The sequence below is a fragment of the Vicia villosa genome, linkage group LG2, assembly GCF_029867415.1.
Source record: "Vicia villosa cultivar HV-30 ecotype Madison, WI linkage group LG2, Vvil1.0, whole genome shotgun sequence".
Classification (NCBI taxonomy): domain Eukaryota; kingdom Viridiplantae; phylum Streptophyta; class Magnoliopsida; order Fabales; family Fabaceae; genus Vicia; species Vicia villosa.
Window position 1 is genome coordinate 5182692 of NC_081181.1, and position 19423 is coordinate 5202114.

Genomic DNA, 19423 nt, shown 5'->3' on the forward strand with positions numbered 1-19423 from the left:
TCATAAAAAGTGTGCCACTTAACCTCTCGGTTAATGCTAAACTGACATGAAATGACTTTTATCTCGGTTACACATATTTGAATTGAAGTAAAAATTTGAATGGAAGAGGTGAATCTGAATTTTAAATGATCATTGTGTTATATACACCCTATGAAACATGTGGAATCAGTTGTACATGTTGGTAGATGTTTCATAAAAATGTGCATTGGTTTATAATAGCAATGGTTGATGAAAGAATGCATTATGCAATTCTAAACGTTCAAAAAAATTCAAATTTTCAGACTGTGTAACCGTTTACATAAATAGTGTAACCGGTTACACCTTTATTAGTTTTAAAAAAAACAGTAAAAATTGAACCTATAACTAGTTACACTGGTGTGAAATTTGAAAAATGAGTTTGAAAACAGTTTGGAAACTTTTAGGGATGAACAGAAATAAGTTTTTTTTTAGCATCTAACAATATTACAAAGTAAATTGCATTGTATACCTTTTAGCATCATAATCGAAGCATATTTTCAACATTGTCATCCAATAACTTAGTGTATATTTGATTTTTTGAGATACCTATTGATATTTGATGTTGAGAAACCTTTTCATTCTTTTTTACATTTGAACTTTTGTCTTCATCGAAACTTAATACTTAGTGCATATTACATTGGTGTTGTGTCAAATGAAACAGGACCTGCCAAAATAATTTGGACAAGTTTTTTGAGTTGTCCAATCAATTGGAACATATACCTAATCGATTGGATCAGGTAAATAGTGTCCATGATCATTTGTGACAACGTCTTAATGAAGAGCATCAGCTATCTTTGAAAACCTTTTGAATTGGGCATTTATAATCGATTGTTTTTAGTCATCCAATCGATTGGGACAACGAGTCAATCGAATGTGACATTAAATTAACTCATGGGTCTTTTACATTTTTATGTCAACCTCTAGCATATAAATAGAGGTATCTTCCTTCACATTTTCACATCCAGAATCGTGATCTATTTCACTCTCCTCGCACACTCTCTCTCTAAAATAATTTTTCTACTTACTCTCACTAAAAATTAGCCATAACGCTTCAAGCAAATTCTTTCCTTTAAGTAAGGTGTGTATTTTGGAAAGAGTTATATTGTAAATTCACTTAAGAAATATTTTCCCTTGATTGAATGTTTATTCTTAAGGCAAAGTTTATTTGGGGTTAAAGTTAAACTTATTAAAAACTTCGTTTGGAAATAATATTAAGTCGACGGTTCGTTTCGCGAGTCCACCCCCATATAAAATTTCAACTTGGTTTGAAATAAGTCTAATGTAAAATCTCAATTTGGTGTGTAGCCATTCTTTGTAAGACCCCGCTGTGGTTTGAGATCAATCTAGTGCTATTAGTCAAATATTTTCTTTGAACTCTAAAAATGAAAATATGCTTGTTTTAAATTGTCAATTTTAAAAACCCCACATAGAATTTTATCAAATCTTTATAACAAGGATCAATTACGCACATCAAAAGTCAAGTTTGGGATCAAATTTAATACAAAAATTAAAGATTTCAATGAAAAAAACACACTCTTGGGAAAAGTTAAGGACCAATAAAACTCTATATAGCACTACATTCCAACAAAATTTACTTATTTTACGAAGTGAAGAGAGAGGTTTCTACAGCAATGGATCTCTATAAATAGAACATTTTTCTCTCCACAATATAGGGATGCATATTTAGATTGGTGTTAAACTTGTGAAGCACCACGATGATGCTCTAAGAATATTGGAATCTCTCATTTTTGTTCGAGCAAAACTTACAAGTTAGAACAAGTACTTTATTCTAGCATGTTTTTGCGCAGCATTTTTCTAAAATACCAGTTTTGTAACCTTGAACTCCTAGTGGCTAGTTCTGGCAAATAATGTACAACGTCAATATGCCCATGACGACCAGGTAAAATGAAATACATAAAGGAAAACAAAGTGCACAAAAGGCTGAAGTAACAGATTTTGGTACCAGGTTCATTATGTTATGTTGCAGCCACTGCAAACACATTAGAGCCCGGTCAACAACAAAATGGCCATTCAGACTTGTCCTAGACCAGCTCTAAGAAAGATGAGATCCCAAAAAATTTCACCTTGCATTGCATTGCCGCAATCAAGATATTACAGAAGGCAATGCTCAGATTTGCAGAATGTAAACTAGGCATTAGAAGCATCAAAACTGCCTTGCACACTCTGTCGTCTTTTATCTCTCAAGTTCTCTCCCCACATCTTGGCTTCAGCCACAGCACGTTCTCTATCAAGATCCCGGTTTAACATCTTAGCAGTTTCACGTGGGGAGTCATCTTTCTCAGATCCCTCCAAATCCCATCTACGCCCGGATCCTTCACCTTCATCGTTTTTTAATATTCTTCCACCTTTATCATCTCTATTTCCAGTTCCCTTATTATTACCAATTCCAGGATTGTTAGTATCATATGCCTGGTTGGCTAGATAAGAAAGGGCTGTCACCACATCCCCGATCAGAGGACGTGCAGCTGCCTGTTCTTGAATGCACATTGATGCTACAGCTAGAGCTTGATAAAGACCCCGCATGGGATACCGTCCCTGCAACCGTGGATCTGCCAGCTTTGGAAACTTCCTACGGTCATTGAATAAAGGCCGTGCCTGCTCAAAAATATGAAACCACCATTACCACTCCATTGTTATAGAGCCATAAGTTGATGCAAGCTAAATTAACATAAAATGACAAGAAAGTATCGGAGGACTACCCATGTGACGAGGTTTTGTTCTCCGTGGGGCCGGGTGCTGTCTATGGCTTTACGGCCAGTAATCAGCTCCAAGAAGACTACCCCAAAACTATATACGTCGGATTTTACAGTCAGCTGTCCAGTCATAGCATACTCGGGAGCACAGTAACCATAAGTACCCATGACACGAGTGGAAACATGTGATTTGTCCCCAACAGGACCAAGCTTTGCCAGACCAAAGTCAGAAAGCTTTGGATGATAACCTTCCTCAAGTAAAATATTAGATGACTTGAAGTCCCTATAAATTACTGGAGGATTTGCCTTGTCATGTAGGTATTCCAATCCTTTTGCGGCACCAGCGGCTATTTTCATTCTAGTGTTCCAATCTAAAGGCTCCTTATCAGGGGGGAGATCTGCACGAGTCAACAAAAAATTAATAAACACAAGTTATTATCAAGTTACATGCATTATGTTTTAAGAATGCATTGATCATGTAACAAACACCAAATTTAGGAACACTTCCCAATCATTAGAAGACAGATACGGTAAAGGAAAAACCAAAACACCTCTAGCAAACAATACAATGGTTATCAAATGTATGGATTCCATTTCTGTAACTTGGAATCAACAAGGAATGTTATTCCACACGCTAAGTTGATCAGGCTTCTCAAGAAACTACATTGAAAGAAGCAGCGTGGAAAATATTCAACTAAGAGCACATAACATAATGAGCTTAGAAGCACAGCTGTTTCCTTAAAAGGAAAAAACCCACAAAACATTATTTATCACCATCGTAAGTTCAAGACAAAGTTGTGGAATAATCAAAGCATCAAAAGGGAAATTTTGTTAGCACATTTAAGTGGATATGTAAAACACAAATAACATTGTAGAGAACAAATGCTAATCTACAAGAGCTTATCCATGGAAAGTTGGTCACCGGCCAAAAAAGAACAGCCTATTCGTTAAACAGAAATGAGATTCTAAAAGAGAAAATCAAGTATGGCCTAGAATACACAGGCTACTATAGAGTTTAAATTTATCACATCTATTTAAAAAAGGAGGAGTGAAGGGGAGCCTTTCTCTTTGGCATGCTAGGCTAGGCCATCCTGGTGTTGATGTGCAAAAGCTTGGTTTGAAACTCTGTAATATTCTCTTTACTAATGAAAGATTGCTTGATTCATGTTCATCCTGTTGTTTGGGCAAAACACATAGATTACCCCCACATTTTGTCTACCACTACTTACTCTAATCCTCTTAAGTTAGTGTATACTATAGAGATCTTTGGGGACCAGCTCCAGAAGTTTCTAGTACTGGTTTCTCCTATTGCATGTCATTTGTAACAAAATCCGAAGCTTAAACCATTTTCAACAATTTAAAGTCATGGTAGAAAACCAATTTCCCTTTAAAATCAAAGCTGCCCGATCTGATTGGGAAGGGAAAATTCAGACCTGTTACTCAATTTTTGACTCAAAATGACATCTCTCATCGTCTTATTTGTTCACATACTCCCCCCAAAAATGGTGTGGTAAAAAGAAAACATAGACACGTAACTGAACTAGGTCTCACATTATTGGCTCAAGGCTCCTAACAAATCTTGGGACTAAGCATTTCTAACTAGTGTCTATCTTATAAACAGACTTCCTTCCGCTCCTTTAAATTTTGATATTCCCTATATAAAACCTTTTAAGCAACAACCAGATTACTCTTTTCTAAATGCTTTGGATGTTTTTGTTTTCATCTTGTTAGACCTTACAACAAAAATAAACTTCAAATTTAGGTCTCAAGAATGTGTATTGGATATCCCACTTCTCGCAAGGGTTAGATAAGACTGGCCTCTGATGGTCGTATTTGTGTCTCTAAAGATGTCACCTCTAATGAACACAAATTCCCCTAAATTCATAAACTGAAAATAGAGGAGTAAAGCAAAGAAAAAGCAATTACCGTGAAGGTGATCTTCCAATGATCCGAGGGGCATAAATTCATACACTAATAGGCGTTGGTCCCCATCGGCGCAGTAACCAATGAGACTGACAAGGTTAGGATGGTGTAGAAGACTGAGCATGAGAACTTCCACAAGGAACTCGCGATTACCCTGGAGACCATCTTTGTCTAACTGTTTAACAGCAACAGCCTGTAATTGAAGAAACCAATGAGAGTGAGGGGTTTGGAACTGGTCCACAATGATGATGAAGATAATAGATTAATAATAATAATACCTGAGAAGTGGATTCGAGTCGTCCCTTGTAGACCCTTCCGAAACCACCTTCCCCTAAAAAGGATTGAGGCCTGAAGTTTTTAGTTGCAAGGGCGAGTTCACGGAAAGTAAAGGTTTGAGCAGCAATTTGACCGGGTGGCCCGTCTTTGAGAAGAGAAGGAAATTCCCTTTTGGATGCTCCTCCTCCATTACTTGTTGACCGAACCTTCTCTGCTCCTCCTCCTGCAACACGGGATCTGATTTCTAAACAAACAAACAAACAAACAATAATCGGATCGGATTGGATTGGCTTGAAATGAACTAACCAGAGGCGGCAGAAGGGAGATTATGATCGTGATGATCGTTCTTGTGTGATGATTCTTGAGGATTCAGCTTCTCATCTTCCTTTGAATCGAAACACGAAAAACAACCCATTCAATCTATCTCAATCTGAAAGCCTTCAACATCCAATTCTTTAATTATTAATTAATCATATAAAAAACGATGACTCTTTTGGGATTATTATTATGACAAGTTACAAGCAAGAAAGAACGAAGGAGTATATCAGTCCTTACACAAGAACAAGAAAAGACTTGGATTAGACTCACTGGGAGGGAATCATCCAGCTTTTCATTTAATAAACTCCATTAACCCATTCTCCAAATTACCCTTCTAAATTCTTTTTTTTTTATATTATTTATACAATTCCTTTGCTTAACACCCCAAATTCTTTCCATTACACTTAGATTTTAATAAAAACAAATCGAGTAAAAACTTTAAATCTTAAATTAATCTCTCACAATTTTAAAAACCAAAATTCATCAAAGTTGTTTTTCTCTCGAGTTCGATGGTAAACGTGTGCAAACGCCATTGTTGCGTCCTTGAAGTTTCACAACCTTTCGTAGGTGCATCTACGGAACATCCCGGAGGGGCCTTTCACATCTACTACTTTATCCCGGAGGCCTCGGGATGATGGTGAGGGTTCCTCATAGATGCCTTCCGCCCGCAAACGTCGCTGAGACACTTCTTTTACTCCTGTGCCACCTTCGACTAACGTTGGATCTTCCGTGCCACCTCTTGATGGTATTGACCTATTGCATGAGGAGGCTGATGCGGCTGATGTAACATCCCAAATTTTATTAGTTATCTATTTAATTATTTTATTTGGTGTTTTATTAATTATTTATTTGTTTAATTGTTATGTGATATAATAATTATTTGATTATGTGTATATTTGTGCTATTTGGGTTAATAATGGGATATAATTAGTTGGGCCTAAATGATAGAAATAGAATACTAAGTGAGTTTGTGGGTTAACCTCAATGTGAGAGAACACTAATTGATAGGGTTTTAGAGTAGTAAGAGATTATACTATCATTGTGAGAAAAGAAAAGAAATGATAGCTCAAGAGAAAGAGTAGGAATTTGGGGAATCTAGAAGAAGAGGGATTTTAATATAAGGTAAAGTGGAGAATCTTCATTATCTTGAATATATATATGTATACAATGGGTAGTAGTGTGATAGGATATTCATCTCTTTATTTCATAGATTTTACATGCTAGAGTTTATATTGAATCCATGAGATTTTGTGAATTAATCATGTTTAATGATGTTTATATGTTGACTCATGGTTAGAAACATGATTATAGTTGTTTGGATGAGTTTTAATTGGTTGAAATTGCATTTGGGTTGGTATTGAAGGTGCTGAAAATGCACATATTTTTCTGCTTCTAGTGTGCTTCGCTGAGCAAAGGAATTGTGCCCCCGGGAGAGACAGCGGGCGAGAGGGGGTTTTTCGTGACCAAATTTCGACCTTGAAGCGTCGGGCAAGTCATTCGTTCCGTCGGGCGAAAGTGTCTTGTTTTGCTAATTTTCTAAAGTGCATAACTTTTGATACATAACTCCATTTTATGTGTCGTTCGAAGCATTAGAAAGCTAATGTGATTATTTATATGATAGGATTCAAATGGTTAGAAAGGGTTAAATATAGAATAAAAACATAGGGTTGCAAGTGTAAAACCTATTAGATAAGCTCTGGAATCCACCAGAAAGAAGAAAAAAAACTCTTGAATTTTATGGTGATCAAAGATAATCCTTACAATCATTCGTGTTTGAATACATGAAAAAGAAACTCTAATAAACTTTCAATCTAAAATAGAAATAAAACAGGAAAAATAAAATCTTAATGGCTTTAATTCAAATTTAAATGGCTTAGAAAGCCTTCCTACATAATGTTCTTTGAATCACGATTTTTCTAAAATTTAGCTTCATTGTGTATTTGGTTAAAAAAATGTTAAATAGTTTAACTACCAAGCTTTAGCATACATATGTTTTTTTTTGTGTAAGCAATATGGAATTAATACGAGAACAACAAAGCCTGTTTACACAGCAAAGCAGGAGCAAAACAAAAACCCCGCTACAAAGAGATATTACAAACCAAATAGAGTTATGAGAGGAAAAACAAAGGCTCTTTGCTAAACTCATAAAAACTATATATTGGGTGCGTAATTTCTCCGATAAACGACCACTTCCATAATAAAGACTTGATATTCCAAATCATATTATCAACAACCCATCCTTCATTCCGGAAGCAGATGCCGTTCCTAGTTAACCAAAAAATCCACAAAATAGCTAACCAAATCAAACCACATTTTCCCTATTTTACTTTCTTTTTTTTTACAAAAAATGTACCAATCCATAAAACTATGAAGACATTCTTCTTCCATATCCCCCACCGGTTTACCAATCCACACGGTTATGTCCCTCCACACCCCCCTCACCAAGGAGCACTTGAAAAAAGAATGATCACAACTTTCCGGAAAAATGCCACAAAACACACACTTTAAGTTCTCTTCCGACAAAGGAACACCCCTAAAAGATAGTAAATCCTTTGTTGGGAGCCTATTTACAAAAATCCTCCAAGCAAACGCCTTAATCTTGAACGGCACTTGGATCTTCCAAATTAGATCAAAAGCCCTATCACTTCTACCCAACGGACCAAACGGAGTACGAGAAACAACCGTTAACTCATAACAAGAAGCAATGGAAAAAATGCCTTCCGCCGAACCAAACCACGAAACTTTATCCCTTCCCTCCATCAAAGGCTCACGGCCTAACAACAAAAGACGGAGCGAACCATCTTCCGCCACCAAAACCGGATCGGAATCAAGTTGTAAAGCAACCCCAAAATTCCCCCACTTCCACTCACCATTTAACCAACCTCCCATACTTGCCACCGCCACCCGTTTCAACAAAGAAACCGCAAATAAATTAGGGAACTCCTCCTTCAAACATAAATTTCCCACCCACCTAGCCTCCCAAAACGGAGTGACAAAACCATTCCCAATGACAAATCGACAATTATAAGCCAACGGGTCTTCCCCTTTATCATTACCAAGCGAAATAATATCTTTCCACCACACCGAGGCTAAAGAGAGAGAAGAAGAAGAAAGAGAAGATAAAGGATTAGAAGACATACCTCCACAAAAGGACTCCATTGTGAAATCCCCATATCGAGCTTTTAACAAATTGAACCAAAGAGCTTCTTCACCTTTTAATATCCTCCACCGCCATTTATTAAGAAGGGCACGGTTGAAATCACCCACATCTTTAATACCAATTCCTCCCTTTATAAACGGTAAACAAACTTGTTTCCAACTCACCCAATGAATCTTCCTTTTCTCCCCCAAACCCCCTCCCTACAAAAAATTACTTTGGATCCTAGCCACCTCCTTTGCCATCGTACTCGGCATCCTATAAAAAGACATAGTGAAGATAGCAAGTGAGCTAAGAATTGATTTCAAAAGAGTTATCCTTCCTCCCAAACTTAAAAATCGGTTTTTCCAACCCGATAAACGATTCCTAAATTTTGTTATAAGAGGAATCCAAGAAGATGTTTTCCTCGGGTCACAACCCACTCTAATACCAAGAAAAACAAAATTAGTTCCTTCAACTTTACAAGATAAAACATAAGCGGCCGCCTCCAAGAAATTTGCACTAACATTGATACCAATTAATTTACTTTTGTGATAATTAATGCCGAGTCCTGACACTAACTCGAAAGCCCTTAAAACCGCTTTGATTGCCCACACTTGTCTCCATGAACTTTCCCCCATAATAAGAGTGTCATCCGCGAATTGTAATATGTCGACCACACAACTACCGCTAAAATCAATACCTTTAAACTCCCCAATTTTGGAAGATTTCCTCACAAGACCCGCCAAACCCTCCGCCACCAACACAAAAAGGAAGGGAGATAAAGGATCACCTTGCCTCAAACCTTTCTCCACCTCAAACTCTTTCGTCGGACTACCATTAACTAACACGGACATAGAACTTTTGAAAATCAACAACTCCATCCATCTCATCCAAACCGCCCCAAAACTCATTCTCCTCAACATGTATTTAAGGAAACTCCAAGAGACTTTGTCGTAAGCCTTTTCGAAATCTACCTTAAATAATAAGCAACCACGACCCACTTTCTTAGTAAAATCCACCACTTCATTAGCCACCAACAATTGCAAATTTTTATTTAAAAAGTAATATTATTTATAAAAATACGGTGTAATGTAGATTTTCAAGCATTTTCTATGGCAATCTGACTTGTGCAAGGTACAATACCAATTATAAGTTTTAATTGCATGGCACATTACATAACTTTTATTTGGGATGATGAAATGAACTAATTGCATTCAATTATTTCATCGTATAGTACAAAATTACTAATCTATGTTATAATTAAATACATTTTACGGTATACAATAATTGTGCAAGACACGAAGATTGTATTAGATCCAAACCCCTTTGATTTTATAATTCATCTTTAAATTTTTACAAAAATTTATAAACTTCTACTTCAGAGTATCTAACAGTAATTTATAATCAATTCAATAGACACTATCTTGTGGTTGAAATATATTAACAACAGCGAATATAAATTTTTATATATTATTTTAAATTTACTTATAGTAAGACACCGATAAGTCATATTTTTTAATTTTGTCATTGTTGTATATTATATTATTTTTAAAGCGTAAATTTATCTCGTATATTGGACATAGTCCTACACTAGTCTGAAACAAATAAATCATTTAATTTTTTGTTTTTATATTAAATTTGCTCTTCTAATTCTAAAAGTAAAAAACTTCCTTATTAAGATAATTAAATGGTGCAAAAAAATCGGGATGCCTTGAGTTACCGGTAAAAACACCTAAATAGGTGGAGAGTGAAATGTGAAGAAACTCATTGGAGAAAAATGAAAATGATTAAGGAACATTGTGATCCATAATAGAAATTGGATGAACAAACAAAATAGAAAACAATCAAATCTCCTTAATACACACATGGATGATCAAATTAATTAATGGAGAAATTGTGGAGCTTTTCCTCAAGATCCAATAGTAATATTGTTGGAACCGATAAGCTAGAATGGGAAGAAGAAGAAGAAGAAGAGAACAATCTACTTGAGCAGTTAGATGATAAAATCCATCTTTCACAAGTTTTAGAAGATGTGGATTATTTTCTCAATAGCGTAACAACTCCTAATTCTAGTTCTACAGATGAAGTTCCCAATTGTGTTGTCTTATTGCATAAATTATTGGAGTCTATGATAGATAAGTATAATAAACCATCAAGAGGAACAAGAATTAAATTTGGGCGAGATCCAGAGATTTATAAGTCTTTTTTAGATGCGGTGGAACGCATCTTCAAGCTCTCTATCACCTCGAGTTTGGGTGACCTCTATTTAGATAGAACAAGCTCTATCCTAGAAAAAGCCATGTTTATTTTAGAGAATGACATTTGTGCTCTACTACAACGCCCCAAATCCAAAATATACCGATCAACACCAACACCAACAACTAAGAAATCTGCTTCCTTTGGTTCCCTTCAACTACATTTTCAACTTCAAGATGAGAGGGATTCCCTAAGGCTTAACAATCAAGATGATGATGACGACGACGACGATGGTGACTTATTGCCAAATTTCTCTTTACAAGAACTTTCCATTATGAATAATATTACCACTTCCATGATTGCTGCAGGATATCATTTAGAGTGTTGCATGGCCATTACCGCTTTCAGGAGAAATTCTTTCAAAAATGTGTTGCGAAAATTAGGATACACATTTCTAAAGATGGATGAGGTTTATAAAATGCAATGGGACTTATTGGAAGGAGAAATTGTGACATGGAACAAAGTGTTTCGGCATTGCACCAATGTACTCTTCAAAGCCGAACGAAAGTTATACGATTCGATATTCTCAAACCAACCCTCTTTATCTCGGACCATGTTTGGTGATCTTGTTCGACTTATCATCATCCATTTTTTGAATTTTGCTCAAGCAGTGGTTTTAACCAAGCCATCACCAGAGAAATTATTCAAATTCCTAGACATGTATGAGACCTTGAGAGATGAATTAGAGCCTATCATTGTACTCATGAATGATGATGGTTTAGAGCGATGTGCTAAGGATTTGACACACGAGGCATTTGAAACAAAACATGGGATCATAAAGGTTGTTGTGGAAATGTTCTATGATTTGGAAAACTCCATTAAGGGTGATAATCATAGGATTCCTGTCCCATATGGTGCCATTCATCCATTGACTCGTTATGTCATGAATTATCTTAAATATGCATGTGAATACAAAGTGACGTTGGAGCAGGTATTTTTCCAATATTCTACGGATCAATTTATTTCTACTACTGATCATTATCATTATGTTGATGATCATAATAAGGGTACATCCACGACCTCAAAAAATATTCCAGAATTGGACAAGACACTGGAGAAATCACCTTTTGTGGTTCAACTAATGAGAATAATGGACCTTTTAGATGAAAATACTGAAAACAAGTCCAAATTATATAAGGATATGGCTTTGCGTTGTGTATTTCTAATGAACAATGGGAGATACATAGTGCAAAAGATCAAAGGGTGTGCTGATCTTCACGAGTCCATGGTAGATGATTGGTGTAGGAGAAAGCAAACAAGTTTGAAGATGCACCATAAGAGTTATCAAAGAGAGACTTGGAGTAACGTGTTGCAATGCCTCAAGTTGGATGGGCTTCACCAACAAGGAAACAAGGTGTCTAAGCAGGTTTTGAGAGATAAGTTTAAGTGCTTTAATTCTTTGTTTGAAGAGATACACAAGACACAAAGCAGTTGGATGGTGAGTGATGAACAACTTCAATCCGAATTGAGGGTTTCAATATCTGCTTTGGTTATACCCGCATATCGCTCCTTTATGGGAAGATTTAAACATTATTTAGAATCTGGTAGACATGTTGATAAGTACATTAAATATCATCCTGACGACATAGAAATTTTGATTGATGATTTTTTTGTAGGAAATGCCACATCCATGCCTCGAAGGAAGATATGAATCACATAATTTTTTATGAGAATATGTCATCACACTTTATATAAGCCAAATATTTAACATTCGTCACATTGCAGTTTTTTCCTATTCTCTCATTTTCCGTCTTCGCTACACATCCATTTTTTTCACTAAGCACACCATATAAGACAAAGGAAAAATAAACAATTAGTTAAAATATAATATAGTTTTTTAAACCTAAATTATAACTAAGATTTAATCAAGATTTTTCCACAATAAATTTCAATTTGTGGTTGTGAAAAAAAATTAAGATTAGACTTGAATGTTATCCATATGAAAAGTATAAAAAGGATTGTATTCGAAGTTGAGGACTTTTGTGGCTGTGCATAAGTGTTAGTAAAAAACGAACAATTAAGGTTACGAATTAGAGGCATGTGTAGAGTATAAATTGAAGACTTAATATGTATCTCAAATATGAATTTTTGTTTTATACATCAACAACAAATAATATCACATACATATTTTGTATAATAAATTACAATTAGTGTTATTGTTATATCTTACACATTTTTATGAAAATATTCAAGAGACGTGCTAATATATATATATATATATATATATATATATATATATATATATATATATATATATATATATATATATATATATATATATATATATATATATATATATATATATATATATATATATATATATATATATATATATATATATATATATATATATATATAAAAGAAGAAGTCATGATTTATAAAAATTAAGCATGAAAACTAGAATTTGAACTCCTAAAATATATGTCCAATTTAGCATAAAAAATATAAAATATGTGGATACTGGCATGTTTGCGATGTTAGTTTCTAAGAATGTTATCAAAACTAAATTAAATACTAGTTACACTTGTTTATATAAAATATTAAATTTTATTTTGTATATAAACATGTATCCAAATATGTCATTCACAAACACATAAACCAATATTTAACATGGACAATGAGAAAACTTGTTCATCATAAAAAAAAATTTAAACTTGCCCTAAAGAGTTATACTAGTACAAATTTATCTTAATTTGTTTGCAATCTAAGTAAATGTAGTGTTTAAGGTAGAAAAGCATAAAAGTTTTTTTACCATATTACTTTTAATGGTCCATGTTGACCCGCTGAAGTTTTTATTTATTTATAATAAAAAAACGATAAGAGTTAATATTTTATTGGTAATTTTTTTTATTTTGAAACCACATCCTCAACTTGAAATTATTCACAAAAGTATTTTTTATTAGAAATTGTTTATAAACAGTTTGAAACTTCATCCTCTTATTCGACAAAATTATCATTTTCACAACAAGTATAATTAGTCCAAAGAGAACCAAAGTTTAGACCGAATTTACGTTACTTTTTAGAGAGAGATGCTCTCTCTTCTTCTTAGAAAACCTCCCCCCAAACCTCTAGAGTTTGATGGTGGCCACCTCCTACCTCAATGGTGGTTTTCTTCTTCCCCTTTTATAGTGGTTATTTCCTCTATGAAGGGTAGTATCTCTTTCATTCAACCTCACTCTCTTGCTTCTATTAAAACTAAGTCACTCATCGGAGACCCTCTTCCTCCACCACGAACCACTACCAAGCCGCCTTTCTCTCTACCGACGCAACCGCCACCGGAGCCACCGCCATTAAGAAGTGAAAAGCTTGTTAATGTTGTTTTTAGAATCTCAAACTCAACAATGGTGGGTGTTCCTCTCTTCACCGGATCTGCTTCAACACATTTGATCTTGACAACTTTTTGCCCTCCCCCAAAGCCCCCATGGATCTTCTACATGTTGCAATCTATAACTCTATGAGATCTATCTTTTTCTGTTTTAGTGTGGGCTAATGTTTGTTTTTGTGTTTTGGGATATAAGTATGCATTCCAGGTGTTTGATAAAAAGGCTCCAAAGAGTTTTGTGTCTTGGAACAACACTATCTCCGATCACCAATTAACCTTTGAACATTCGATAAAAGTGGGCAATCTCAAGACCAAAGTTGGTCAAAATGTGCAAACACAAGTCAAAGAAATCATCCGTAATTGAATTTGAAAAAAGACAAGGGGTTCTCATTTATATATTGTCACTATTGGCGTTCTTGAGAAAGTGGATGGATGGATGATATGTGATTGTTTCTGGATAGTTTGTGTTCTCTTAGCTTGTTATCAAACTATGCTTATTATCTTTCATGTCTATGTAATTGTTACTTTTAGAGATGTTGCAAGACTATGGATAGGGCATATCCTATATCATATGTCTCTTAATCCTTGTAATATTTTCTAGTTTTTCATCTAATGAAATGGTGTTTACAATAAAAAAAAAGTTTAGACCGAACTAAAACAATAAATGCCCCAAATAATTTCTTCGCTTACTACCTCTTTTGACCAACTCCCTATGTGGGAAATCATTTGCTTAAACTTCCTATGTGGGAAAGCCATGGCTACTATGTACTAATGGTCTTCTAAATGATATTGTTTCAAACAAACAACTCTTAAATTCAAATTCATTTTATTAATGTTATTATTGATGTTGATGATGGAGTTTGTATATTATATATGTTTAAGGAGTTTTAAAAATGGTTTCGTTTGGCATATTTTATTAGAGAATTATCTCATCTATCCAACGCAAGGGCAGTACTACATTCTCAAAGGATATGAGATTTTTGATCATACTATTATCACTATTCAGAAAATTCCAAGTCCCACGTTGCTTAAACATAGAGTCTTGAAAATATAGAGTCTTGAAAGAGTTTATATAGAGTGACACCCCTATTAATAGGCTCTGATACCATATTAGAGTTTGATATAACTCATTCTTACAAAATCAGCTTGTGAGATGAGGGGTGAACTATATATAAGCTCTTTCAAGGTTTTATGTTTAATCAATGTGGGACTATGATTTTCCCAATAACAATTGTAATACCCCATTTTGCCCCTTATTATTTTCAGGTTTAATACCTTTTTTAGTCCTATATCTAGGGGTGGCAAAATGGGTCCGGCCTGTTGGGCATGTTCGTTTTGCCCGCAATTTTGTGCGGGGTGGGCCAAGGTTTTATGCCCTCACTGTAACACCCCATAATTTCAGTTTATTAATTTATTTGGATTTAAATTAAATAATTGGAATTTTAGTATTTTATTTGAATTTATTTGGAAGATGATGAAATATTGACATTGGGCCTAGAGTGGTAGTTAGCAGTAAGGGGGTGTTAGCTAAGCAAGCCCGTTATAATATTTTATTTTATTTTTCATAAAATAAAAGGAATTGGGAAAAAGAGGAAGGGAAGAAAAGGAGACAGACTCTGAGAAGGGAAGAACACGTGAAAGAGAGAAGAGCCAAAGGGGAAGAAGACCTTCGAAGATTCGACTCTGAGGTAAGGGGGGATTCTTCGGGTTAGTGATCCTTATGCGATTGTAGGCGGTAAGATTGATTAGGATTATCGTGTAATTCAATCGTACGTGTCGGATTGGGAATTTTGTTAGGTTTTGATAATCTAGTATGAGTTGACATGATTCTGTCGATACTTGTGATATATGATGTTAATACATGTCAATAACTTGTTTGAAATGTGTAATTGTGTGAAAATCAATGATAATTGTGTGTATGTTCGTATGTACCTGAAATTGGGGGAAATGGGATAGGGTAAATGCTGTCAAAATGATGAATTTTGCTGTGCAGGTACGTAGGAACCGGTTCCCATGTGGGACGAACCGGTTCCCCCTTATAAAAACAGAGCGTGTGGATTCTGGGTAGCTGGGAACCGGTTCCCATGTAGGGACAACCCGGTTCCCCATAGTAAAAACCAGAAACGAGGTTTGGGAAGCTGCCAGGAACCGGTTCCCACATAGGGACAACCCGGGTTCTGCAGCATACTTTCTAAAAATGTTTTATCTTTAAAAACCCGTAACTTTTGATCCGTGTATCTGTTTTATGTGCCGTTTTGGGCGTTGCGAAGCTAATGAGATGCTTTATTTGATAAAGTGATGAAATGGGCAGTGGCCGACTTTATTTTTAAAACTTGATTTAATTGTTGATGAATTGGAATCTAGTATATGTATATGTGCTTATTTATATATGATTATTGATGCATGTTTTGTATTGGTGATGGGATTATGATATTCATTGGGTGATGTTGGTTTATAACATGTCGTAAATGAATACATGTTTTGACAATTTATTACATTGTGTGCAATGATGATAGATGTAACGATGTATGAACGTGGTGATGATTGATGATTTATGAATGTTAATATGCTGTTAATATTAACATGTGAACTGTGGTGAATGTATGTGCGATATATTTGAATGAGTGATAAGAATATATACATGCTTATTGGTGATGATAATGAAACGATGTGATACATCGGATTGGTGATGTTATAAGCATGTTATATGTTGCATTCATTGGCATACATTTTTGGTGATGGATCCCGGTGATGAAAGTGGATCAAAATGGTGGGCATAATTCCCATTGTGTGGAATTTGTGCTGGTTAAACTGTATCTTGGTGATGAAAAAGATCAGTGGATGGGTTTATCCCATGTATTGGTACCACATGCATAGTGTCAGTTGAATCACATGCATTGGTTATAACATGATTGGATGAAATCCAGTGTTATGCCTTGGTGTGTTTATGTGATTGATGTATTAAGGAGTTGTTGTTAATATAACTTGATCATTGATGAAATTGATGAGTTGTGGGCTGATGGCCAATATTGTTGAATTGATGTTTGCTTGTTGTGATGACTCCGATTATATGTATGTTTGAGTGGATGATAATTGCTATGAGATTTTATTGCTTATGACTGCATAATGGTTATTAATTCGAATGAAACTCACCCTTCCTTTGATGATTTCAGATTAAGGATGTAGCAGCGTCTTGATTGGGTGAAGATAGCTTGTAGGCTAGCCCGTAGTTCGTGTCGAGTCATGCTCTGATTGTAACACTGGGATCGATTAGTCTTAGCGTTACTTGTTATACATTGTTGCCATTTTGGCTATGGAGTTATGTATTGAGTATTTGAGTGGAGATGTTTCCCAATACTGCTGAATTAAGTTCCGCTGTGCTAAACACATGTTTGATATTGGTTAATTTCTAATAAAGCATGACAATCGACTTGATGTTTTTATTTATTTGATAATTGTAGCATCCTTGATGTGTTATTACTCTGATTATATTATATTGTTCGCGGGGGTTTAGAAGGGTGTTACAATAGTGGTATCAGAGCATAGTCGGTCCTTGTGACCAGAGTCTTGTCGTTAATTTCCTTTCGGTACGCGACATGTGTGTGAAACACTGTTGGTACTCAGTGTGTTCTAACTATTTGTCTGCAGAAGTGGGATTGAAACTAGTGGGGGAGAAGCTATGCTCCTCGGATATGTCTTAGATGCAAGATGTTAGAGTGATTTGCAGAGCAGCAGTACAAGAGTGTGGAGTTATTGTTTTCTGAAGTGAAGGTGACATGGGCTGAAGAATGTGGTTGTTATTTCAGTTGGATGTGTCTCGGGTAGTTGATGGTTATTTCTGGAAAATGGAATTTCGAAGTTGCGATGCTTCAAGTGCTACGGATGGACTGTAATGTTGTTGTGTGAGTAGCCCTATGTGAAAGGTCGTTGTTGAAGCGGCGATTAAAGGAAGTATTGTCGTAGACCATGCAGTAGGATTACTAGTACGTAATTGAGATGATGGTAGAGGTTATCGATGTTGTTGAGAACGCTTTAAACAACGAGTAATGCGAAGAGACGAGTACGATCTCAAGGATAAGAAGGTTGATGATGGCGTACATGGATTTGGTTTCGTGATGTTGTAGAAAACGAACTTCGATGATGGAATGTGTTGTTTAAGTTATAAGAAGTTTGGAAGTGAAGAGATATGATGAGGGGCTGTCGGGGATGTGATCGAGTTGAAGAGAATGAGTTTTGGAGTGCAATTTTCGTAAGCAAAACGCAGGGAAATTGCTTAATCGTTATGAAACTTCGAAAATTCATAACTAGAGTTTTGGACATCCGATTCGAGTTCCGTTTGGAGCGTCGGAAAGCTAACAAGATAAACTTTGTTATAAAAATGGTTGTAGCAGCTGTAACATATTTAATGGTGTCAGGATGATGTTAGAAAGAGGTGAAGTTACGGTTGCGCTTGCTCTTAGAACTAGACTGTTCGTTGGTGCTGCATGGGATGTAAGTGTCAGAGTTGAACGGAATAAAGGGATAATTAAAGACTTATTGAGAAGCAATTTTAGGAATTAAATGTACCAATTGAAGAGTTTGGAGATATTGTATAGAATGTCGCAGCATGGTGTCGGTGTTGCAAATTTGGATAACGATTGGAAACGTTCGTATCTTGAGCTCTGAATGTCGGATTAATGTGTCGTTTGAACCCACGAAGATGAGAGATTATGTTCTACCTTATGGAAGAGTTATAAATACCATAGAGTGGTCCTATGAGGAGATATTATGATGTCAGTTAAAGAAGCATGAACAAGTGTTGAGTAGGGATGCCTATTACCGTGATTGTTTGAAACGAAGTCGAGTAGAATATATCGTTGATGAATAAGATGATAAAGATGATTTAAGTATCGATGGATTTGAGTGATGAGTGAATCAGTAGAAAAAGTGAAATAGACTTTGGAACCATTTGTGGTATATTGTGATGCGTCGTTGATGGGTAGTGTATTGATGTAAAATCAGTAAGTAGTAACTTATGCGTCGGGACGATTGAAAGCGCATGAAAGGAATTATCTGACTCATGATTTAGAATTGGCAGCCATGGTTTTGTTTCGATGTTGCAGTGACATTATTTGTATGGTTCGAGATTGCCTCTAAAAATGTCGATGCGGATGGTGAAAGAGTTGGATTTAATTGAACAATTCAGAGAATTAAGTTGGTATGTGAAGGTGCTCCTACTAATGTTGGATTGGGTATGCTGAGACTGACTAAGGGTATTCTCGACGAGATCAGAGAAATTCAGAAAGTCGATGTTGAGTTAACCGATAAGTCGACTTTAAATTACCAAGGTAAAGACGTTGAATTCAGAGTTGACGGGGATGGTGTAATGAGGTTCGGAAATCGCGTTCGTGTTCCTGATGTTACCGAGTTGAGAAAGAATATTCTAGGGGAAGGACACCGTAGAGAATTATTAGACTA

At 35.5% G+C, this 19423-nt stretch overlaps 2 protein-coding genes across 4 annotated transcripts; one reads left to right on the forward strand and one right to left on the reverse strand.

Annotated features, from left to right (window-relative positions):
• Positions 1 to 1688: 1688 nt before the first annotated feature.
• LOC131648882 (serine/threonine-protein kinase PBS1-like) lies at positions 1689 to 5551 on the reverse strand. Of its 3 annotated transcripts, none has more exons than XM_058918613.1 (5): positions 5238 to 5551; positions 4934 to 5151; positions 4659 to 4848; positions 2739 to 3130; positions 1689 to 2634 (listed from the first exon to the last, which is right to left on the reverse strand). In XM_058918613.1, exons 1-5 carry the CDS (start codon positions 5344 to 5346, stop codon positions 2167 to 2169), a joined length of 1377 nt encoding a protein of 458 aa, XP_058774596.1. In that variant the 5' UTR covers positions 5347 to 5551; the 3' UTR covers positions 1689 to 2166. The 3 variants fall into 3 exon arrangements, with proteins under 3 accessions (XP_058774596.1, XP_058774597.1, XP_058774595.1); XM_058918614.1 differs by having other exon boundaries at positions 4934 to 5148; positions 5238 to 5549; XM_058918612.1 differs by having other exon boundaries at positions 4934 to 5154; positions 5238 to 5547.
• Positions 5552 to 10179: 4628 nt separating this feature from the next.
• On the forward strand, positions 10180 to 12351 carry LOC131645791 (exocyst complex component EXO70C1-like). Its single transcript, XM_058915998.1, has one exon. The coding sequence runs from the start codon at positions 10274 to 10276 to the stop codon at positions 12293 to 12295; it is 2022 nt and encodes a 673-aa protein (XP_058771981.1). The 5' UTR covers positions 10180 to 10273; the 3' UTR covers positions 12296 to 12351.
• The last annotated feature ends 7072 nt before the right edge of the window (positions 12352 to 19423 follow it).

What these genes read in the sequence shown, in the direction of transcription:
- LOC131648882 (XM_058918612.1), bottom strand. Translation starts at nt 5,346, where the DNA reads ATGGGTTGTTTTTCGTGTTTCGATTCAAAGGAAGATGAGAAGCTGAAT. An exon ending in TCTCCCTTCTGCCGCCTCTG is followed by an intron (nt 5,155 to 5,237) that starts GTTAGTTCATTT and finishes CCCGTGTTGCAG; the next exon opens with GAGGAGGAGCAGAGAAGGTT. An exon ending in AACAAAACCTCGTCACATGG is followed by an intron (nt 2,635 to 2,738) that starts GTAGTCCTCCGA and finishes ATTTTTGAGCAG; the next exon opens with GCACGGCCTTTATTCAATGA.
- LOC131645791 (XM_058915998.1), top strand. Translation starts at nt 10,274, where the DNA reads ATGGAGAAATTGTGGAGCTTTTCCTCAAGATCCAATAGTAATATTGTT.